The following is a 25,204-nucleotide window of genomic DNA, read 5'->3' as shown; positions in this document are numbered from 1 at the left end:
TTGTGGATTTGTTGTTATAATAAACTAGGGCTGCAGCTATCATTATTTTACTAGTCGATTAATCGATGAACTAGTTAGTTCGAATAACCGAGTAATCGGATACAGAACATAAAAAAATTAAAATACCTGAACTGAGCCTCAAACGGTATTAAAAAAAAAGATCAACGTAAAACAAAAGAAAAACTGGCTAACTTACATAGCAAAAATCCGCTAGCTTAAATGCTATAAAATACTAATGTTTTTTTAACAACGCTCTTAACAAATGGTTCACACACATATTCGCACAAAAATTGGCTAAATATGCCTTTAAACTAAATTACGAATGCATTAAAAAAACAAGCTTAAACAAAAACCTAGCTTATGTTGATCTTAACAGGGAGCAGCTGATTCGGCCATGTAAAATGAGGCAGACTAGAGGGCAGTGTATCCACCCAAATCAATAAAACTAAATGCAAACACTTTCAAAAACAAACCATTACAACGCCACTTTAATTAAACGAATACTCGAAGCAGCAAAATTTAATTTGAATCTTTTTATCTAATCGAATACTCGAGTTAATCGATTAATCGTTGCAGCACTATAATAAACAAATACTGTACTTATGTACAGTTTTTTGAATATACAGTATATGTCCATCTTGTGTCTTATCTTTCCATTCCAACAATAATTCACAGAAAAATATGGCATATTTTAGAGATGGTTTGAATTGCGATTAATTACGATTAATTCATTTTTAAGCAATGATTAACTCGATTAAAAATTGTAATCGTGGACAACTTAAAATTATTCTTTGTTTACTGTCAATAGCAGTGAAATAGTTTCAAAATATGACAACGGGGAGAAAAAAAAGTAAAAGCTCTAAGAGTAATATTGGTTAAAATACAGCTACATATTGTAAAATCATAAAAAGTTGTGTAGGTAAAAAACATTCAGTGATCCCTCATTTTTCGCGGTTAATGGGGACCAGAACCTGCCGCGATAAGTGAAAAACCATGAACTAGCACCCCCCCGTTTGCGTGTTCAATGTATTTATTCAGACATTGGAAAGAGATACATATAAGACATGTTTTGTCCCTTTTTTCCCAATTTATAATCTAAAAAATTATGTATACATTAAGAAATGTTTTTTAAACACTTCAAATGTAATAATTTTAAGTTTTAAACATGTTACTGCCCCACCGAATTAATTTTAAACAAGAATAAAGTAGTACAAAAATTCTGGGTTTTATTAAATGCTTCATTGAGGGAGTCAACTCACTCTACTCCACTGCTCACATACACACAATTAGTTGCCACAGCAACTGTTTAACAAGTTAAACAATGATTGACGCATACAGCGCTTTGAAGCTTTGGCATACAAGCGTCTGTGGGTAGATCAAATCCAAATATCTTTCAACACCGTTAACTTTAAAAAGCAACTCCAGTGCACGGCCTGACGAACAGGGAGGGAGCGAGAGTGAGACGGCGCGATCGGGTCGGGACTGCTCATCTGTATTTTTTTTTTTTTTTTTTTTTAACTGAAAAACAAACTGCGATTGACTGAGGGTGGTGGAAAGTTTGAAGCGCGAAGTAGTGAGGGATCAACGTACAGTATATACTACCACAACCTCCAAAAGTTTCACAGCTAAAAAAACGAATCTCCCATGAACCTCGAAAGACTTTCACTTCACTGTCATTGTTTTTTGTTTGTTTTTTTTTTCTTTATTCAATTCGACAACTTGTCTTAGTGCTTATTTTTCTCTCTTTGGCAGTTAAAAGTGAGCCAATGAGCAGCAGCGACATTGCCGCCTCAGTAGCAGACACGTCACTGGACAGCTTTTCCGGATCAGGTGATCACAAAGTTTGCTTATGAGTGTTTATTTACAACCATAGACATTCAAAATGGCAGCCAATGAGTTAAAGCGCTACACTCACATGGGCGCGTCTGTGTGTTCACTGGGCTGGTTCCCATGTCAGTGAAAGATGGAATTAATAATATCCAGCGGAATAAGTCCTGAGCGTCAGGCAGTGTGAAGGTCCTCTTGGAATCAATGTTTATTATTATTCTTTCGACAAGTGAATCTCATTTTGGGGGCCTCAGTATGCCAAAAAAGTCCAGAAGGTTAGAAAAAAATGCATTTTTTAGTGTGTGTAAGATTAAAACAAAATAAAGCATTTAACATTCTTGATCGTGCTGTCTGTGTTGCACTTTGATGATCTTAACACAGTACACCACAGATAAAGATTCTTTCCTATTATTGATGGACAAGTGTCAAATTTAAGGCTTGGGGGCCAGAGTTGGTCCGCCACATCATTTTTTGTGGCCTGCAAAAGAGAATAATGGCCATAGATTTTTCTTGTAAAACTCGAAAATTAGATTGTTTTCCCTTTTCTTTTTGTACAAATTGTTAAACAAAAACATCTTTCAATTTGTTGAATTATACATTTAAGTGGGTTTACAGTCGTGATAGCCCTTCAGAGGGAAACCATAACTATGATATTGCTCATGATAAAAAAATGAGGTTGACACCCCTGCAGGGGCGGAAGTTAAGTGGGTGCTGGAGCTGCGACCATACCCGGGCTTCTAATGGGCCCGGTTTGCGGGCGTAAATTGGGTGTGGTTGGGTGAGGGAAGGGTCAAACAGAAAGTTAAGATGATGTGCGGCGCTGTTAAACAGTGTTAGTGTTTTAAGTGTTGCTTGGTCGGTTGTTTGGAGGGGCCCGCTAAAAAAAATCCACTTGCACCCCACGCACACACGCACACAGCGGACAATCGTCTTGAAGGGCAAGCCAATACCGTAATTTTCGGACTTTATGACGCTACATTTTCCCTTCATTTTTTTTTTTCTTTTTTTTTTTTTTCTTTTTAACCTGTCCTGTTCAGCTGTTTGACACAGAGAATGGAAGTCTAAGTGCCCGGATAGTCTGAACAGTTTTAATGTTTCACATTGAGAGTCTGACATACTCCCATTGTGATCATTCAAAATACCTTTTTATTATGACAAAGCAGTGGACAGGAAGGGATTATGGGGGGACAGAAGAAAAGAAATACAAGAGAAGAAAGAAAAGAAACACATACACAAACAAAAACAAGAAATACATTGAACAACTAGACTAGTTACTAATATGCTGGTGCTATCGTCAGCGAGATGTATTTCCGGTTTACATCATGTGGGGGCCTATTGGCCAGTGAAAGAGGGGGGTGGGGGTGTCTATAAGCCTATAAGCCAAGTGATTGAAAGGGGTAGAGTGTACACAAATCAGTTCTGTGATCTAGAACCCAGTAATCGTGTGAATCTCTTATGAGTGTAAGCCCGTTGGCGACCAACCCTACGCCGCCGCATCACCAATCCCGGCACCGGGACCCCCAACCCGAGCATGCCTACCACATCCAGCAGCACGCAAGCCCCACCGGGTGCGCGACAGCCACGCAGACGGGCGGAGAAGCCGTGTGGGCGCCAACCCAGGGCCACGGCTCCCACCCAGCCAGCCCGGGAAGGGAGGGCGGGCGGGGGGTTAGTGGGCCAAGCGCAGCCCATCTCTCCTCCCGCAGCCCAGCAAAGGAGCCGTCGTTCCACCCCCCCGGGACCCAGGGTGGTCCCCCGGGCCACCCGCGCACCCATCAACCGGCCTTCAGGGATGGCCGGAGGGGACGCACCACCAACCCCACGCCTACCCCCATCGTCGCCCGCCCACCCGGGCCACGAGCCACAGCCGCAGCCCCCCAACCGGCACGGCACGCCACGGGACCCCCAGCGGCCCACCAAGCCCCAGGCGGTGCAGGCGACACCCCGCTGATACACCGGCGCCCAGCCAGCGACCCGCGACGGAGCGCAGGGCGGATGCCCAGCCAGAGAAGAGAGGGGAAGGCGGAGGCAGGAGAACGCCCAGGAACTGCCACGGGGCGATGCAAAATCAGAGCCCCGACCCCCCAACCCACTCCCGCGGCCGGCAGCCCAGGCAGAAGGGAGGCCACACCCCAGGAGCCACGCCATATGGGAAAAGTGTGGGACCCACCTACCACCCTATTACTGTGGCTGCCAGGTTCCCGACTGGCAGCCATCACCCAGCACCGTGATGGGAATGTGAGGGGAGGGTAGTGCAATGTATGCATTAAAATAGGAGAGCTTGGCTTAGGGCAGTGGGAGCGCAGCATGGAGTTTCTGCCCTATTCATTCCCTTCATTTTGAATCCTGCGCCTTGTAGCTCAGTGCGACTTATTTGTTGATTTATTTGGGTTAATAAGTACTGTAACACTTCATTTGACAGCGGTGTCATAAGACTGTCATTGACTGGCATTACTGAATATGCCACTAACTTCATTTGTGTCCAGCTTGAATCTTTTACATCCATATAAAAGTGAGGTCATTTGCCGGATAACAATAAATGACATCTGTTATAAGCACTCATTAATGCTCATGACGGTTTCATGTCATATGATTGTCTAATGTCAGTCTTATGGCACCACTGTCAAAGTGTCACCAAATACCCTAATTAGCAATTAATGAAACAACTGGAACAGTAACAAGAAATAATTAGCACAGAACATGAATTTTGATTGTTATTTACAACTGTAGCTCTGCGATGCATGCTAGGAGGCACGTTGGACGACAACAGTGTTGATGGCAGGTGGCAGCAGAGATTGACTGTCTCCTCCAAGGGAGCAGTGATGGCCAAATGAAGCTTCGTGAAGCAATGATGGTTCATGGTGGTTCATTTGGTTTTATGACAGTCGTAGGATGCCGCTGTCAAATAAAGTGTTACCGCTTAATATCTTTTGGTGTAAATATCCCATAATACAGTGAGGACATCTGCGGCTCATAGTCCAGGGCGGCTTATCTATGAACAAATGCCGTTTTCTTGCCAAATTTGAAGTGTGCTTCTTATAGTCAGGTGCGCCTTATAGTGCGAAAATTACGGTAATTACCCACTAGCACCCCCCGCCTGTCGGACGATCCACACAAGGGGTCCTGTTTATGCTCATTGCACCCGGGTCCTGCTCACATTTGTCCGGCCCTAAACTCTAGAATCTAGAGTTTAGTTTCATAATCTAGAGTCAAGATTATATTGTTTAATTTAAGGATAATCTAATGAAACAGAATCATCTGTAGTCCATTGGTTTTGGTTATGAAGTGTCGAAACACAACATTTGACATCTTTACGGTATCAGTTGAAAATGTCTGTTTTGTTTAGCTTTCCTTATTTAACATTGGCAAAAATCATATACAATTTAAGTTTGTTTAAATTTGTTTGTACACATGAATTTCATTGTTAATCGAATATAATTTAAAAAATGTAACCAAAAGAGATGGCGATCTTCCTTTAAAAACCATGTACCAGTGGGCTAAATTAAGAGCCCTGCGGGACGATGTAGTCTTATATTGTGGTTGCGGCTTCAGCGGCCCATTGCAGCGGTTTGTATATACCATCGGTTGCCTTGACAACAAATGAGTCAGCACAAAAAACAACCTGATCCTCCCTACCTGATTATTTTTCCTCCATTATTACGATCCGTCTCCTCAGCCTTAAAGAAGGTCATCGAAATAAACAGAGTCAAGCGGGCGTAATTACCGGTTCCTCCGAATTTGGGGGGTTCTGTTGGCAAAAACTAATATTTACATTGCTCCCGAGTGTTTCAACGTGCTCTTGTGTCTCTCTTAACTTTGCTCCTCAGCTATTGGAAGCAGTGGCTTCAGCCCAAGACAAACGCACCAGTACTCCCCGCAGATTTACCCTTCCAAGTAAGGCTCCTTTTTACTTGGTCCTCCAAAACAAAACAAAATAAGCAGCGTCCGACTTCATTTGGGCCTTTAATGAGATCCTTCTGTTTCGTCATTTCTCATTGCGCTTTGAGATACGACCGTTTGACTGAAAAAGTGTGTTTTTTCAGAGGGCGGAACACATATTTTTCTCACTTTTCTGTTGGTGCAACAGCAGGACGTATCCGCATATTCTTCCGACCCCTTCGTCCCAAAATATGGCCGCGTACGGGCAGACGCAGTACACCACAGGAATGCAGCAGGCCGCGGCTTACGCTAGCTACCCCCAGCCTGGCCAGCCCTATGGCATCCCAGCTTACGGTAAGAAGCGGATTCTTAAACGTGTCTGTTTTTGGGTAAAATTGCTGCCTAAGCTTCTGTTTCTGAAGGTCAAGACATTGCTCGAGAGCTAAAGTGTTCTCATGGTTTTTACTTTGACATCAATAGTTTTGCTGAGTTGTTGTTTGTTGTCTGTCGGTGACTTAATTTGCTGATCTGAAAGATCAAAAAGACGACAACAGAGTTTGTGTATGTAGATACATAAAAAGTATTAGTTTTGCCCAGGAAGCCTAAATATTGAATTGAATGAAACAACCATGCTTTAAAAAATGTTTTTAACAGAATTATATGATGGTCCAAAAAAGTCCGTACAAGGTCTTCAAGTCTCAAAAGTTGAAAATATACTAATATTGACTTAAGCTGGCATTAAATGTTGTCTAGTAGATCTTAAATTCCTAAAAATGTCCAATTTTACTGCATTGGATTAATTGTTTGAGAATTTTTCTTACATTTAAAGAGATCCACGGATAGAAAGAGTTGTAGTTCTCAAAAGATAAACATTATTATGAGTTGAAATAATTTGATATTAAAACCCCTCTTGATGTTTTCGTTTTTATACAATTTGCAAAATTAGTTTAACTAGTAGGTAGGCATTGTTGTTGACGTCACAGAGCGGTGACGTCCCGTGGTTACGCTGCCAGGCTTCCAGAGTATGACTCGAGCCACATAAACGTTTGCCTGGCACGGCCAGACTGTTCTCCCTGTATTTTTCAATCACTGTGAGAATAGTCTGGGACCCAGCCCATTAACAGCCTCTCGAGCACGGACAAAATCAACTGTCCTATCAGATTCGTTTATTTCCGTGACGTGTTCTTAATGAGCAACGTCACTCTTCCGCGTCGGAAGTCGTCCCCACAACAACACGGATGGCGAACAGGAGAGCCGAGAATATGTTCCAATCCACGGTAAAATCAGTTTTAAAATACCAAAAACACATCGACACAAGTCATTGACAACAGTCTGCCTCGCGCTTGCCATGTTGAATAAACTCCGCTCTCCTTGTATGTTTACTTCTGCGCGCAAGTCCCTCGTCCTGCCCTCGTCGCTTTCCTAACGTCACGTCCGCCCGTCGCTGATTGGTCCACTCCGCTGTCTGTTTGCTGTGGCTTGCTCCGCCCTGGAAATTGTATCCGCCGAACGGTGGCCAGACTTAATAGCTGGAACAGCGGTGAGTCTGGTGTACCAGGCTACATAAACATGTCATCTGTTCAACCCTTTCAATTTGAACCCGAGAGGAACATTATTGAGCATGACAGCACTGTCGATATTTCACAAAACGAGCAGCAAAAGTAACATGAACTGGAAAGACGGGGTGAGACAAGAGTAGGGAGAAAAAAACGGTATTCTGCCAAAATGTGCTACATTGGCAAAACGTCTACATAAGGCGAATTTGACACCCAAAGCACCACCGTGCACTAGTAATATCAAATAAGGATGGTTTAAATATGCTACGTTACTAATGTTGTCAACAATCAACAATCTGCTGGGAAACACATGCAACAAGTACTTTGAGGAAATGAAAAGGTACTAAAAGACTCAATAAAAACACAAATAGTAAGTACTTGGCGCTTTTAACCAATGTGCATATGTGTTGGACGTCTCGCTCCGTAGAAGGAATTGCAGTAACCCGGCAGTGTCTAGTGACAGTGACAATTTACGTCATCACCCTGAGCGTCTATTGCGAGCATAAATTATGGCGCCCTCCGTCGGTCAAAACATGTACTAAACATGATAGATTTTAAATCAATGGTAATATTTTCTGTAATAACATATGTAACATATATATAACATTACATATTTTAGTAAAAGAGAACAATTATGGCTTGTGAGAGCCTACAAGTCTTTAAGTCCGAGGTTATCTTTAAGAGTTATGGATATTTGTGTGAGGTTAGCTAAGAAACCTTTCGCTGGATTGGCATTAAATTTTGTTCCTAGGAGCCTTAAATGTTACTTGCTGAAACCTGCAGGAACTATGTAAAAAGGTGACTAATGTTATTGTGATTACTGTATATTACGTCTGTCACTGTAGTATCAGATTATTTAAAAAAAAAAAAAAAAAAACTTCCTATTTGTGATACTAAATCGCTAAGAAGACTTAGCCCAAATTCTAAAGTAAGTTGTTATTTCGAGTATGCCTAACTCATTTTATCAAGTTAATATTGTTAACTTACAAACGAATTATACTAGCACAGTCACAATGCACAATACAATACACAATACTAAAAGAATATAAAATTTTAATTAATGATGTTTTTACAGTCAAGCCTCAAGTAACCAGAAAGTTTATTCTGACACAGCTACAATAAATCAGTCATCAAATCAGCATCGCGGCCTTTGTCTTCCATGTAATTTCAAACCTGTGGACTCTTGTAAAGAGCATCAAACCGATCTGGTGTCGCTAACTGATTTAGGTCCATTGTGGGCAGGCATCAAGACGGAAAGCGGCCTGAGCCAGTCGCAGTCACCTGGCCAGACGGGCTTCCTCGGCTACGGCTCGGGCTTCAGCACACCACAGACGGGGCAGGCGCCGTACAGCTACCAAATGCAGGGTGAGAAGCCATTTTTTTCTTCAAACTTCGAATGTCTTTTCCTTGATTTTAAGGCTTCTAAACATTTAAAGCAGCGACTTTTAGATGGGGCGCCTCCATATTTAAAGAATCAACACAAGATGGGGAGAAAAACGGCCCGGCACTTAGGAGGCACCCCAACTCTCCGGCCTTTGTTTTTCTCTCCCTGTGATCATATTTGTATTTGTTTAAGCGTTTGGGACTGTTGGGATTTATAGCCTTGAAGCTAATAAAGATGAGCTGTAAGGATTTCTATCGCTCTCCCCTCGGAACCACAAAAGTTCCACCTGCGTCAACCATTTAGCCGGCCGCATTCCGCGCTCTTTCTCCCTCACTCCCTTGTGACAGAATCCTTCAGAATATCAAGCAGTAAATAACACCAGCAGCTCAGCCACAGATGTGGCACAATGTAGCCTCTTTTTCGTGGCTCTCAACCAAAAACCAGAGAGCCTGAATAAAAGGAAGAAGGCAGGAAGGGTGGGAGGGAGGAGTTTAGCTAACGTTGACAGCATTATATGACCATTTGTCTTCTCAGTATTATGCTCCTCGGTGTAGCTTGGACGTGGCTATCGAGTCCGTGTACCCTCCTGCCGTTTGTTTTTTTCTTCTAATTTTGGAAAAATGAAAATGGAAAATGAGCCTACTTCCATTTTTTTGTGTTTGTCAACAAAAAATAAAAAACGAGAAAAGAATTGGCTTTCATTAAAAAGAGGCTTCAAAATTGTAGCACTAGCTAATATTAGCACAAGAGGTTAGCAAGACCCCGCTGTCGTCGCAGAATAAGAAACAGCATAGAAGAAGGTCTTCCGAATCGCAGCAAACAAATCATGGTCGTATTTTATTTCTTACTTGTGTTAAATGAACTAATACTTATATTAGGGCTGTCAAAATTATCGCGTTAACGGGCGGTAATTAATTTTTTTAATTAATCACTTTAAAATATTTGACGCAAGTAACGCACATGCCCTGCTCAAACAGATTAAAATGACAGCACAGTGTCATGTCAACTTGTTACTTGTGTTTTTTGGTGTTTTGTCACCCTCTGCTGGTGCTTGGGTGTGACTGATTTTATGGGTTTCAGCACCATGAGCATTGTGTAATTATAGTTATCAACAATGGCGAGCTACTAGTTTATTTTTTGATTGAAAATTTTACAAATTTTATTAAAACGAAAACATTGAAAGGGGTTTTAATTTAATTTCTATAACTTGTACTAACATTTATCTTTTAAGAACTACAAGTCTTTCTATCCATGGATCGCTTTAACAGAATGTTAATGATCATGCCATCTTGTTGATTTATTGTTATAATAATCAAATACAGTACTTATGTACAATATGTTGAATGTATATATCCGTCTTGTGTCTAATCTTTCCATTACAACAATAATTTACAGAAAAATATGGCGTATTTTATAGACAGTTTGAATTGCGATTAATTACGATAAATTAATTTTTAAACTGTGATTAACTCGATTAAATATTTTAATTGTTTGACAGCCCTAACTTATATAAAAAATATACTGTATATAGATTTAATGTCAATTTTGCGTTGAATCGCTTTGGATTACACCTCAAAACAGCTTGTTAGCTAATGAAAATGCTAACATAATCAAAGTCAGGAAAGTTAAGGCACCACATTACTTACTACGTAATGCGCATTATTGAAAGTTTGCAATAAAAAACTGAAACACCTGAATTAAAGTTAAAGAAAATACATATCACAAAAATGTTTTTTCTTTCATGAGGCGAGTTTTCAGAAATTTTCATATTAAAATATATAGCAGACGCATCCACTAGGGGTGTGACAATTTTTCGAAAACATGATATATCGCGATACTTTGTAGCCCAAAAGGTGATCGATATGCTCCCACCAAGAATCGATATATCAAAAAATTACATTAGAATACTGTTCATGTTTACTCACTGGCCGCCATTGACGGCACTAGACAACCAATTCATTTTGACTTGATTGGACGTCTAGCGCGGTCAATGACACTGAAACCAGAACATACACAGCAATGCTTATGGGCATTGACAGGTCACTTCCTATTCATTTTAGGACATGTATAGTTTAGTTCCTGTTGATTTTGAGCCACTTCCACATTTGGACACATTCATCAGTCACTTCCTTTTCAGAAACCCAAAATCAACAGGAATTTACTTGTAAATGCTCCAAAATTACCAGGGAGTGACCCGTAAAATGCCCCAAAAGGATTAAGAAATGACCAAAAATCAATAGGAAATGACGTGAAATACCCCAAAATAAACTTATTGCCTGGCATTGGCTGCCACTGACGGCCCTAGATGTCTAATCTGTTTGAAGTGGGAGGGATGGCAGCGGCATGGATGGCCACCCTCCCACTTCAAATGGATTGGAATTCCATGAGTGATAAACTAATTGGAATTCACAACAGAAGGATGAAAAGAGCTTATTTTTCTGTTTATTAGTTGTTTTGTTGATTGTCCTAGAACGATTTCCTGACCCATGTATCAATAATTCTTGTAACACCATATCGTGATATTATCATTATCGTGAGCCTTGTATCCCAAATCATATCATATGGTGAGCTCCCCAAAGGTTCCCACCCCTAGTATCCAATCACATGATCACTTTCCACATGCAACAGGTTTTGGTTGTCAATTTTCCTTCAGTAAAATCTCGAATGAGACCTCATGAGAGTTAGGAGATTTTTTTTTTTTTTTTGAAACAGCTTCCAATGGGAGCACGCTTAAGTCACAATTTTACTTTGTTCAAATTTTTGAAATGTCGCTTTTATTTTGGGAAAAACCATAATGGACACATTAGTATTCATGCCACAGTACTATAGTAAGTGAAAAGTGTGTGTCGCAATTTTGAGGAAGATGCAATTCAATTAAAAAAAAGTTAAGTGACGTTCAATCGTAGCCATGTGGCGAATCCTCGTAGCACCAGTAGTTTAGAAGTTCTTTACCGTATATTAATTCTTGCTGTCAAAACAACTTTTTCAGTCTTGTTTTTGTTTGTTGGTTTGTCGTGAAAGCTAGAAACGAACATTACAATATGTTCGTTGCTTATATTGTTAGTAAAGGTGTTTTAAAAAATCGATATATCGCGATATTACAACACGCAATTCTCGTATCAATTCAAAAGCCGTCTGTATCGATCCTTACACGTTGGTTTTTGGTGTTAACAATTCAGTGGCTGCACTTCTACTCCCGTCCAGTGGTTGGCAGCACGCAGCAGCATTGCCTTGCAGTCTGCTGAAGTAATGAAGTAACATCAACATTAGACTAATCCGAGTAGAGATTTGTGTATGTCGTCCTTTAGTGGTTGGTCAGATTAGAGAAGAAATGAGAAAATGTTATAATTTAAGCGATACGTTGTTCAAACATAAAAAAATATATATACTTTAGTGCTGGATGAGGTTTCAGGAATAAATTCATAAAAATGTACTTATGTCCATTTTGATTTTTTTATTTTTTTTCTGTAGTAATATACAAATATCGCACTAATTGTCTTCAAGTGTAGTATTGGGATTAAGCGGGATCGAATCAAATCGTGACCTGTAAATCGTGATACGAATCATTTGGCCAGATATGAGGCAATACACACTCCTAACTGTTACTCTTAAGATTTTCAAAAAAACAACCCAAAGTCCAAGCATTTTCAGAAGCTCCACATGTGATCTCCCCTCGCACCCCCATCCATCCACCAGCTTGTGACCAGCTGTCAAGGCAGCAGACGATTAGATTAATGTTCCAGTGCCGCGCTTTCATGTCCGATGCCACGGAGCTTTTCGTGGCCGCGCTGTATCGTAAAGGGCACAAAAGGCCTTCTTGTATGCCAGCTCGCGTGGCAATGGATGGCGTTGCGCCTCGTGGATTTTCACTGAAACTCTTTGAGGTGAGCACAAAAAGATGGTGAGGTTGTGTCAAGGAGGACTCACTGAGTTTTTTTTTTTAAATATATAGAACCATTTAAATTGAAGATAATTATCAATACATTAAAGAAAATCCATTTTTGACATGAAAAGACAGTTAATGTATGTAATAAAACAAAGCAAATCAAATACATAAAACATTTGTACACATAACGCTGCCCACTGACAATAGTTAAATGGCAAATTATGTCACTAACTTAATTTATGTCCAACTCGGATCTTTTACATCCATTCAAAAGTTTGATAATTTGCCGGATGAGACAAAATGATATCATTCATAAGCATTTATTAATGCCCATGGCAGTGTCATGTCATAATTATGATGTTTTTATGACAGTCAATTGCGCCACTGTCAAATACCATAACTAGCAATTAATGAAACAACTGGAAGAGCAACTGAAGAAATACAGTGCCCTCCATAATTATTGGCACCCCTGAAAAAGATGTGTTTTTTAGCTTCTAATATATATATTTTTAAATTCAAATAATATGTGACCTTAATGGGGAAAAAAGAGAAAAATACAACCTTCAATACAAGTGCATTCATTCAGTGGGGAAAAAAGTCCCACATAAAGAAAAAAAAGTTCTAATCTTGGTCTCTTCTGACCAAAGCACACGGTCCCAGTTGAAGCCTGGGGCCGTGTGTATTTTTGTGTGAGACCAAGATTGAGCTTTTTGGCAACAAACACTCTAAGTGGGTCTGGCGTGCCACGAAAGATCCGCATGCTGAAAAGCACCTCATACCCACTGTGAAGTATGGGGTTGGGTCAGTGATGCTGTGGGGCTGTTTCGCTTCCAAAGGCCCTGAGAACCTTGTTAGGGTGCATGGCATCATGAATGCTTTGAAATACCAGGATATTTTAAATCAAAATCTGTGGCCCTCTGCCCGAAAGCTGAAGATGGGTCGTCACTGGGTCTTTCAGCAAGACAATGACCCTAAACATATGGCCAAATCTACACAGAAATGGTTCACCAGACACAAAATCAAGCTCCTCCCATGGCCATCGCAGTCCCCAGTTGGCAAAAGGGGGTTGTACAAAGTATTAACACCAGGGGTGCTAATAATTGTGACACACATTATTTGATGTCAAATAATTTTTTCTTTATGTTGGATTTTTTCCCCACTGAATGAATGCACTTGAAGGTCGGATTTTTCTCTTTTTTTTCCATTAAGGTCCCATATTATTTGAGTTTTAAAAAATTATTAGAAGCTAAAAAACACTTCTTTTTCAGGGGTGCCAATAATTATGGAGCCCACTGTAATTAGCACAGAACATGAATCTGTAGCGCTGCAATGCATGCCAGGAGGCATGTTGGACAACAACAGTGTTGACAGCAGGTGGCAGAAGTTGACCGTCTCTCCCAAGGGAGCAGTGATGGCCAAATGAAGCTTCTTGAAGCAATGAAGCTTTGCAGCCAATTAGTTGAAAGCTTCAGGATGGTTCATTTGGTCTTATGACAACCTTATGATGCCGCTGTCAAATAAAGTGTCACCGGTTAATATCTTTCAGCGTGAATATCCCATAATACAGTGAGGAAAGCTGTGGCTTATACTCTGGTGCAGCTTATCAATGAACAAATGTTGTTTTCTTGTCAAATTTGGTGGATTGCGGCTTATAGTCAGGTGCGCCTTATAGTCCGAAAATTACGTTATATGTTTATTATAAAAGAAGAAAAATGACATGTTTCCATTTTTTCTCGTTCATGAAAAAAATAGGGAAACATATAGTTAAAACTAATAATAACATGAATTCATGATGTGCTCTTTACTATTTAGAAAAGCAATTTAAAATTTGTTTTCAACAATCTAGAAATCAATTCTTATGTATTTTTTATATATACCCGAATCAAAAAAATAATAATAGAAACCATTAAAAAACATCCACATATTATAACAAATCTATGTAAATAGTCTATACTTTTGGAGAAATAAATACACAAAGATAAAACATGACAGCAATTGGTAATGTCTAACATGACAATTTGGATGTAACACCGGCTGAAGAGTTATTGAGCAGATGCTAATTATTTGAATAATTGGATTGCAGCATTCCGGCATGAGAAAAAAAATGTCGGCCCATCTGGACTTGATCACTTATTCCCAAGTGAGGCATCCGAACTTCTGCTCCAAATATTGAGCGCTGATGATAGACATAGCCCGTGGCCAGAAGACTGATCAAGCAAAGCAAATGGACTTCCAATTGGCCAGCCATAAGGCGGGTGGGGGTGGGGAGTTCTGATGTCTGCACTTGAGAGAGTGAGTGAGTGACTGGAGTTGGACAGAGGGAGGGAGCCAAAACATGCCCCTAGGGAACCGCAAGAGCCCGATCATAACCAGCAGCGCTGCTGCGGAACAGCACGACTCCATTCTCGCCAGGGCCGCAGGGGTCCTCTGGGCTTTTATGTGGCTCTCCGCTGAAAAACGGAGCACTTTTACAACCGTTTCAACTGCGCTTCGGGCTAATTTGTTGTCCTGCTCTGATTGTTCTGTCAGACTTTCACTCTGTTCTGAACCAAAAGAAGAAAGGGGTTGAAAAAACGGCCCTTGAGAAACCAAACAAGAGAGACAGATGTAAAATAACCGGTAGAAAAAGAAGGGGGGACTTCACAAATCATGCGCTTCGGAGGCGTTTGTTTCTCTTCTCCAGGTCAAACAGAGAATTGCTTTGTGTCCATTTTGCACCACATACTGCCTGATCTTTTGACCGCCTTGTGAAAAGCTGCTTTACGTTTGTCACGGTATGGGAGGGCCCCCATGCAAGGGGCATGAAAGGAACTCCCGCCTGTGTGGTATTATGGCTACATTTAGGGATAGCACGTTTATCTCATCTTAATAAGTTGTTGGCTGCCATTGACGGTGACCCGCCAGGCTTATAAAACACTAGGGAAAAGAAGAGGCGAGATTAATTGTTATTTTAAAGTTATTTTTAAGTGATTACAGTAAAAAGACAAAAATAATCTGGAAATGCTTTTTTTTTTTTTTAGGTATTTTGTGGAAATGTTTTGAAAATTGGTCCTAGATTTGCCTAATTTGGCTTTAGAAATTTCAACCAATCAGTGTTTTTTTTTTTTTTTTTTTTGATTGATTCAACACATTTTTTTTCTTACAATTTGGTCTTTTTACTGTATGTATTATTAATAATGAATAAAAATGCATCTAAGATGTTTGCATTTATTAAGTTAATCATTTTCCTTGGAATTGTTTTTTAATTATCATATGTTCAAATAAATGTAAAATATTTGCCTAGTTTCAGTTTATCGTTATATTTGGGGGGGAAAAAAAAAAATATATATATATATATATATATATATAAGCAAACGCAAAAAAATATATATGTTGAGCATTTGCCTTTTTCTAAATTAATCTGGAAAAATATTTTTTACATACACTTAAAAAAATTAAAAACACTTTGTATTAGGCCTGCACAATATATCGTTTGAATATCACCATTGCGATATGCCCAGGCGCAATAGTCTTATCGCAGGATGTGCGATTATTTATTTTTTTAAACGTAAACTTATGGTTTTCTTCTTAAAAGCAGCAAGTGTGCCGAGATATGGCGTCCTTTATCCTTTTTTATATCCAGCAATCTTCATCATTCGCAGATAAATCCCCTTAACCTGGATTAAACGGTATTATATGAATACAATCATATAGCGCGATTTTGCAACTTTTTGCACTTTCAGTTCTTAAATAAAAGAATAATGAATAAATAAATACAATTAAAGTAAATTGAAGCACCTTAACTCTGTAATGCAACAATAAAAAAAATATAGAAACTAAGATAACATTTCAATAATAAAGAAGAATATGATAGATTATTTAAAGAATATAAAATAAAGAAAAAAATTAATTAAAAAAAGTAGAAATAATAGGTCAGCCATGGCGGAGTTGGTAGCTCGAGTTGTTCTGGGACTGAAGGGTCAGCAGTTTGATTCCTGGCTATGACTGCCCACTGTCGAAGTGCCCTTGGGCAAGGCACTGAACCTTAATTTCCCCCCAAAGGGTTGACTACACCTTGCATGGCGAGAGCACCATTGGTGTGTGAATGTGTGCGTGAAGGGCAAATGTGTGCTAATGTAAAGCGCTTTGGGCATTGTAACAATGTAGACAAATGCGCTACCATTTACTGAATACAAAAACAAGGGGGAAACTGAGGAAAAACAATCGAATCTATTCAAGTCATCTGGTGAAAATTCTTCCACTTTTAATAATGCAATATATATCATAATATATCGCAAACCCCCAGTCACAATGTGCGACTACCGTAATACTCTGCAGCAACCTATGTGTGAAATTCTTAACACATTATCATAACATTTGGAGGGACACTGATCGTTTGATAAAATTTTTATTTAAATTGATTTAAATTTAAATTTTAAATTTTTATATAAATTTTTAATTTATATATAGTTATACATTTATATAATTTTTTTTTTTTTTTAATTTTTATTATCTGAATAATTCTTAATAGCCATGTTACGCTAACATACCAGGCACTTTTTCAGCTCGTTGTTTATACGTCATGTAACGTTAGCATATCGCACTCTTATTCAGCCTGTTTTTTTCTCTTCTATATTTATTTTAAATTGCCTTTCAAGATGGCATGTCTGTTCTTGGTGTTGGAATTTATCAAATAAATTTCCCCCCAAAACGCGACTTAAATACTCCGGTGCGAGTGATATATATCTTTTTGCTCTCCATTGCATATTTTTTGGCTAGTGTGACTTACACTAAGGTGCGACTTATTGTTGGAAAATACAATAAATTTAACATTTACTTTTTTTATCATTTCAGCAATTTTTTGGAGCTATGACATTAAACAGCTAAGAAAAAAACATGTCTGTCCAGTGTTCATATCCTTTTAATCTTAACCATACTTTACTACATACTAGCAAAGTTTTAAAGTTTATCTTTACCGGAAAACCTACAAATAAAACACAGCCACTTTATCACTACCGCTGACATTTCATCTGCTAGTTTCTCCTCGCAGTAGGGGGCTGGCTTCATTGCATTATCTGCCTTAACTTATTATCAGTGCCAATAAAAACCTTACTTTGTCAATTCAAACTCTTGCCATCCAAATAACATGACAGCTTCCAGCTTTTTTTAATACGCGTGCAAATCACACGTCGGCGGCCATTTTACGTGACGTCTCACTTGCAGCAGATGGAGCCCAGCTGAAATCCGCCGAGCCTCGGGGCGCCCACCTATCCTCTAATAAGTCATGCCGTGTATATTATTAAGCCATTAGATGCTATCAGCTCCTCTTTGAATGACTTAATTACCCAGGAGGGATCATCCTTTTAGTGAGTGAGTGAAAAGAGAAACATACATATTCATTCAGACCCCTCCGATTCACCCCGGATGTTACCCTTCAGTAGCTCGCGCACAAGCAACCTCTTGTGCTACTCGCAGGACCCTTCTTCCCCCCACTGTCATTCATCAGGCCCGATTCAAACAGTGATAAAGGGAGGAAGAGGGGGTAGATAAGGCCACTTTTCAAGGGGGAATGATGTTTTAGTGCCATTGACGGTAATACAGGTCCAATCCATTTGAACCGACAGAGTAAGGATGCATCAATTTGGATGGATGCATTGATTAGTACGTCAACTATCCAATCAAATTAATTGAAACTCAAGACATTGTTACACGTTTTCGTTTTAGATATGCTGTTTTGTAAATGTTTGAAATACTTCAAAAAAAAAATTGTCAAATACGTCAAGAATTGCTTTGGGTTTTTTAACATTTTAAGTGAAATTTAACTGAATGCTGAATCTACATCAGTGTTGTTTTTGGCAGCCCTTTTAATTTTCGTCCTAGCCTTTTGGATGAAAATACTTTTTAGTCTTAGTCTTAATTTAGTCATTTTAAAATGTGTTTGTCGAGTTGTAGTTCACGAAAACTCAGACAAAAAGTTTTAGTCCATTGATAAATAAATAAATAAATAAATAAATAAATAAATATAATGTTTCCAACGATTTCGAATGAAAATTGACAGACAAGCACATAATTGTAGAGTGTACAAGGACATCACCATCTTTGTGATGATGGTACACACTCTGCAGGGAAACGATAGATTATTTTTAATTAATTAAACTCACCTGGACACCATGAACTGTATGTAAAGAGTTTTCCAAGAGTTTAAGATGACACTCAAAAAGCTAAATGCCTAATGGTAATGTGAACGCTATGCTAATGCGAATGCTATGCTAATGCTAAAAGTTACATTTAATGTGTGATGAGCATAGACCTTTAAAGGCTAACGCAACATGGCATATCTAGCCAAGATAAGAAAAGAAAACCTACCAAGCAGCACCTGACAAATGTGTTTCACAAAAGGAGCCTGGAGTAGTTGGTGTGGCTGGGCGGCGCAGCACGTCACACGAGTGACACGACCAAACACTGCTACGATGCGTGCTAACTACGCATACGCTAAGAAAATGTCACACATTGTAAACTCATGACGAAACTATGCCCAATTTTTATCTCTTCTCGTCTCATCAGAAGAAAACTGGCAGCCGTCTCATTATGTTTTAGTCTACCAAGACACGTTTTTAACTTGTCACGTCATCGTCATGAAAAAATTGTAGGTTGACGAAATATTTACGTTATCGTTGACGAAAACAACACTAATGTACACAATATTGTAGTAAGTCGAAGTTTTTTGTATTGAATTGTACCGTTACCTACTATGTAGTACCGGCAGATATCTTATTGTTGTCCAAATAATCGATGTTTGTCATATCGTTATGAAAATTGGTCTTTTATGACCCTTTGGAATACACTTATTGAATTATCGTAAAGACAAAAAAGTGTGTAATAGTCAGAAAGAAAGAAAAACATCCTAGGTACAACCAAGGCTAGTATGATTAATCGACCAATCAACAACTAATTAATTATCAAATTAATTGAAAACTCAAAAATTGTTGGTTATTTAGTCAACTATCAAGATACTTTAATAGTTTGTAGTAACTCTGCAGTTGCACTACTGTACATAACAGTAATTCAAAGTGATGACAATTTCCTCTTCCCAGGTGGTACTTTCACAACAACGTCTGGATTATACAACAACAACTCCCTGACGAACTCGACGGGCTTTAACAGCACGCAACAGGTATGTCTGTTCTCTACCTTCTTTAATTCTCCCGCTGATCGACTGGAACAGCAGACTTTCAGCATGTTACATTCCATCCGTGACAAATTTCAGCATGAATCACTCTGGATGTCACACACCTTGTCTGCTGGATTACCTGCTGTACCGCCTCTCGCATCTGTCTTGTAGCAAACACACACACATATGGGACATATGTTTGCATTTATGTTTTTAGGGAATCTGTGATGCAAAGTAGCAATAATTGTGAAGAGCATATCTCACATTACTCCACCCCAAAAAAACAACAACAACAAAGAAAAACTTGACTTTGGCATCTTTTCACAGGAGTACCCTGGCTATCCTGCTTTCGGCCAGGGTCAGTACGCACAGTATTACAACAGTTCGCCCTACACGTCGCCCTACATGACAAGCAACAACACCAGCCCCAACACGCCTTCAACCACTACTACTTATACGCTGCAGGAGCCCCCGGCTGCTATCACTAGCCAGGCCTTGACGGACAATCCTGCAGGTAGTACATACACTGTAGGAAAAAATCTTCCTATTCATCATGCTAACTTCAGTTTTTTTAAGTAGACTCGAATTCATAAGTTCGTTCTCTTAAGTAACTTGTTATCTTAAGTACAGTTTTCTTAACTAGTTTTATCAATAAGTTGTTTGAACTTAGCCATACCCTTACTCACGATGCTTTTAAAAGAGGGTGCTAGCAACTGGGTAGCTAGAGTTTAGCTCAGTTGTCAGCGCAATCTACTGCCCTTTTATTAGTCCAGGTTTGATTCGCACTTGGAGAAATTTATTATATAGTTACTTAAACTGAGATCCATTTTACCTAAAATATTATTATTATCCCTATTTATTTAAACTTCATTTGTCTATGATATTTTTACTGATCATTTCAAAGAATCTGAACTGATAAGTAAAAAACTAGAGCTTAGTTCAACTTTTAACGGATCTTCCAGAAGTCCTAAATTTACGAATCTTGCTAAAGTGTCTGATAAGTAGACACGCGTTGGTTACGGTTTCAAGGTATACCGTGGTATGAAAACCTCACTGTTTTTTCCGTCCTACCGTTCCAACGTTATTAGCTATTTTTATGTCCCAAAAATAGAAATCCCTCACTTGCAGCTGTAGGGCTTACCTCTCCCCATCCGGTTTTTGCCTAGTGAGTCAGAGCTGTGCTACACGATGGCTGGAGGAGGTGAAACACCTGAACTATTCTCCCATCTAAGAAAACGAAGTCGTTGGTATGGGAATATTTCAGCTACAGAAAAGTTACACACAGCCGTGGCTGGGACGAAGAGGGCCAACCGACATGTAAAACATGTTTGCGGAGGGTGGCTGCCAGAGGAGGCGAGGCAATACCTCTAAAATGATTTTGATTTTACGTGACCACTCGTCACTTTATACAAAATTAAAGGTTAGTAAAAGCTGTTTTGAACGTTTCCCACCAGCTACGAGAGTTAACTCCAGCGTATTAAGTGTGTCTAGCGGTGGTAAAACAAATACAGAAATTGGACAATAATTCAGTTATTTTTGTTATGATGATAGTATTATTGAGCTGTGGCTGAGGGTTCAGGCTCACCTGAAGGACTGCATTTATTTAAATTTGATTTAGAATATTACAGTAATTTATTTATTCTTGTTTTTTACCATGATACGTATGTTCCAATTTGTTAATACTGTATGTTATTTTGAAAGATAAAAATCCTGTTCAATGGAAAAAATTTTTTTTAACCCAGACGTCTCAAAATAACACATTTTAGAGCTGTAATTGCAATACCATGATACCGTGATATTTTTTGCTTAAGGTTATCATACCGTCAGAATCTCACACTGGCACATGCCTACTTATAAGGTTATTGAATTTTGTCTGGAAGGCCTTCAATCTCACGTGGCAAACTCGAGGCCCAGCGGCCAGATCTGGCCTGCCACATAATTTTATGTGGCCTGCGAAAGTAAGTCATATCCATGAACTTGAAATACAATTCAGTCAAAATTAAATTTCTGTAGTCCTCATTGAAATATCAGGGATGACAGAAGTCTGATTTATTATGTTCTACTTGCTCACAACAGATCAAAATCCCCCTAGATTTTTTTCTCGGACAACAGTCACAATTATAGATGTCCTGATCCGATCACGTAATCGGAAATCGGGCCGATCATGCCATTTTTCAGGGGATCGGAATCGGGTGAAATGGATTGAGGTTTGTTTATATAATAGAATTTTTTTTTTTTTTAATATTTTAAGGCCTAAAAAGTAACGAAATAATCAAGGAACACAATGGTATTGCCAAAAGAAACAAAAAATATATACGTGTTACACTCCGCAACACCTCCGGAAAAAAGCAGAAGAGGAAGTAGTGTAAATAGTACAGTACTAGAACTTTTGTTTTTGAAAAAAAAAAAAAATTTTTTTTTTTTTGTTTTTTCGGTATTGGATCGGGGCTCAGTATCAACAGATTCTCAAAATCAGTTGACTTGGACTCGGGTGCAAAAATATGCGATCATTCATCTTTAAAGTAATGCTAACATGCTAGATTGCATGATAATAGAATAATAGAATATTATACAATTTGATAATAGAATAGACCATTTTTACCAATATACAACAACTTAAACAATATAACCAATCAGCACCGTCCTTGCAAAGAGCAAATTGTCATTTCTTTTCATCATCTGTCTTCCTTCCAGCGGAGTACAGTACCATCCACAGTCCATCAACCCCCATTAAAGATTCAGATTCGGATCGATTGCGCCGAGCCTCGGATGGAAAGTCACGTGGTCGGGGCAGGAGGAACAACAACCCGTCGCCGCCGCCCGACTCCGACCTTGAGGTAGGGGTGAGCTCGCTACCTTGGCGACAGACGGCCTCGAGGGACCTTAATCCACTTAGTGTATGGGCTGACACTTTGCCTTTAACGCAACCATAGGCATTAATTCATTATAAGAAACGCTTCCTGAATAATTGACGCATTGTGGAATCATGACTCACGCAAGTTCTCGTCTCATTCATAAGCAAACAGGGGGGTGATTCACTCATTAAAGTGAGGTGAATTATATTCACACAAACTGTACTTGAGTAGAAGAATAGATCAAATAAACTACTAAAGTCTGTCAAAGTACTGTATTTTCTGTTTTAATTAAAAGTATCAATGTACAGATGCACAAAAGTAAACATAACATAAAATGCACATTTTACCAACCCAGCACAACACAAAAAAATATTTTTTCATTGTTGCTGTTTAGAGAGACTGTAAAGTAAATTCTGAGATTTTCCTCCCAATTATGGGGAATTTAAAAATGAAAAAGTCAAAAGATTTAGTCGATGTACTTTTGTTACATCTCACAACAGAAATATGATTATAACTATAATACATTCATAATAGTCAATACGGCTGGTTAACGTGAATTCAGCAGCCATGAAGGAGCTGAAATCATTGCATGTTAACAAATCTAGTTAATTAGTTTGTCCCTATCGATTGCTCTAATGTAAAGGGGCAAGAAGTGGAGTGGTGGTGGGGAGCGTTGCAGTGGCCCGCGCGAGCAAATGGACCGCGGTCCCAACGGTGCACGAGTACACGCTCCTGGCCTATTGACCAGCAGGATCACCTTGCAGCAACGACAGAGTGCAACATCGATTTTGACTCTTTTCTTCTCTGTTTTTTTGTCCCTCCGCCTCCTCTTCCAGCGAGTATTCATCTGGGATCTGGATGAAACAATCATCGTTTTCCATTCCTTGCTCACGGGCTCCTACGCCAACAGATATGGACGGGTGAGTGACATTTTCATGTGGAAATAAAAGACATTTAAACCCCATGAACAGCAGAATGGAATAGGTGCTTCTAGTTTTTTTGGCTGAGACTGTGTAGTTGAGCTATTTACGTCTGCCCACATACAGTGATGAAAACATCTTTTATGGGTGGTTCAATTTGGAAAGCAATTGGTGAAATTCTCTTGGACAGGTTTGTTTTTGAAGAGCCTTGAAAATGGTAGAAATTACCCAAAAGTGGCCACTTCAAGCCAAAATGGCTGGTTTCCTGTGTATTTTAGACAATGGGTTCTTGAGATTTTTTCGTAGATCTACTTATGATAGACATGTTCATCAAATTTCATATGGCCAACTAACACTATTTTTGGGGGCTGAATTTTCAGAGGTGTGTAATCAATTTGGCCGCTTGAATCTATTAACCCTAAAGAGGCCACTGCAAGACACAATGGCAGACTCCCTGTGCCTTTTCAGCGATGGGTTCTGAGACTTTTTCGTAGATCTACTTATGATTGACATGTTCCACAAATTTTATAATGCTAACTAACACTGTTTTGGGGGGCTGAATTTTCAGAGGTGTCTTATCAATTTGGCTGCTTGAAACTTTTTACCCTAAAGTGGCTACTTCAAACCAGAATTGAAGGCTTCCTGTGTCTTTAGGGTTATGGGTTCTTGAGACTTTTTTGTTTGACTACATATTATAGGAAAGCCTACCAAATGTCATTTTGCTTAGATAAACGGAATGCGCGGGCTTAATTTTTCCAAAAGTTCAGGAGAACCTTGAAAATGACAGATATTACCCTAAAGTTACCACTTCATGCCAAAATGGCTGGCTTCCTGTGTCTTTTAACCAATGGTTTCTTGAGACTTTTTTGTACATCTACGTATGATAGAAAAGTTCACCAAATTTCATATTGCTAACTAACACTGTTTTTGGGGGTTGAATTTTCAAATGTATGTAATCAATTTGGCCGCTTGAATGTACTTACCCTGAAGTGGCCACTTCAAGCCAAAATTGCTGGCTTTCTGTGTCTTTTAGGCAATGGATTCTTGAGACTTTTTCGTAGATCTACTTATGATAGACATGTTCATCAAATTTTATATTGCTAACTAGCACTGTTTTTGGTGGTTGAATTTTCAGAGGTGTGTAATCACTTTGGCTGCTTGAATCTATTTACCCTAAAGTGCCCACTTTAAGCCACAATGGCAAACTTCCTGTGATGGGTTCTAGAGGTTTTTTTGAAGATCTACCTATGATTGACATGTTCCACAAATTTCATAATGCTAACTAACACTGTTTTGGACGGCTGAATTTTCAGTGGTGTCATATCAATTTGGCCACTTGAAACTTTTTAACCTAAAGTGGCCACTTCAAACCAAAATTGCAGACTTCCTGTGTCTTTTCTGTGATGGGTTTGTGAGACTTTTTTGTTGCTCTACATGTGATAGGCAAGCCTACCAAATTTCATTTTGCTTAGGTAAACGGCCTGTGGGGGCTGAATTTTTCCAAAAGTTCAAGAGAGCCATTGAAGAGCCTTGAAAATGACAGATATTACCTTAAAGTTGCAACTTCAAGCCAAAATGGCTGGCTTCCTGTGTCTTTTAAGCAATGGGTTCTTGAGACTTTTTTGTACATCTACTTATGATAGAAAAGTTCACCAAATTTCATATTGCTAACTAACACTGTTTTTGGGGGTTGAATTTTCAAATGTATGTAATCAATTTGGCCGCTTGAATGTACTTACCCTGAAGT

General features: G+C 39.1%; 1 protein-coding gene across 7 annotated transcripts in view; it reads left to right on the top strand.

The window, feature by feature from the left end:
* eya1 (EYA transcriptional coactivator and phosphatase 1) overlaps positions 1-25,204 on the top strand; it is a 96,196-nt gene that overhangs the window by 23,026 nt on the left and 47,966 nt on the right. For 3 of the 7 annotated variants that reach the window (XM_057825155.1, XM_057825152.1, XM_057825158.1), the window contains 8 exons: positions 1,753-1,830; positions 5,655-5,721; positions 5,915-6,060; positions 8,490-8,627; positions 19,606-19,685; positions 20,010-20,196; positions 22,377-22,519; positions 23,374-23,457. In XM_057825155.1, coding sequence (XP_057681138.1) covers positions 1,753-1,830; positions 5,655-5,721; positions 5,915-6,060; positions 8,490-8,627; positions 19,606-19,685; positions 20,010-20,196; positions 22,377-22,519; positions 23,374-23,457 — 923 coding nt within the window. The remainder of the gene's footprint in view (positions 1-1,752; positions 1,831-5,654; positions 5,722-5,914; positions 6,061-8,489; positions 8,628-19,605; positions 19,686-20,009; positions 20,197-22,376; positions 22,520-23,373; positions 23,458-25,204) is intronic. The other 4 variants (XM_057825156.1, XM_057825154.1, XM_057825157.1 and 1 more) reach the window with 3 other exon arrangements.

This window comes from Corythoichthys intestinalis, chromosome 20 (assembly GCF_030265065.1).
Source record: "Corythoichthys intestinalis isolate RoL2023-P3 chromosome 20, ASM3026506v1, whole genome shotgun sequence".
In the NCBI taxonomy this organism is placed as follows: Eukaryota; Metazoa; Chordata; class Actinopteri; order Syngnathiformes; family Syngnathidae; genus Corythoichthys; species Corythoichthys intestinalis.
The sequence above is the reverse complement of the archived record's forward strand: the minus strand, read 5'-3'. Positions and strand labels throughout refer to the sequence as shown.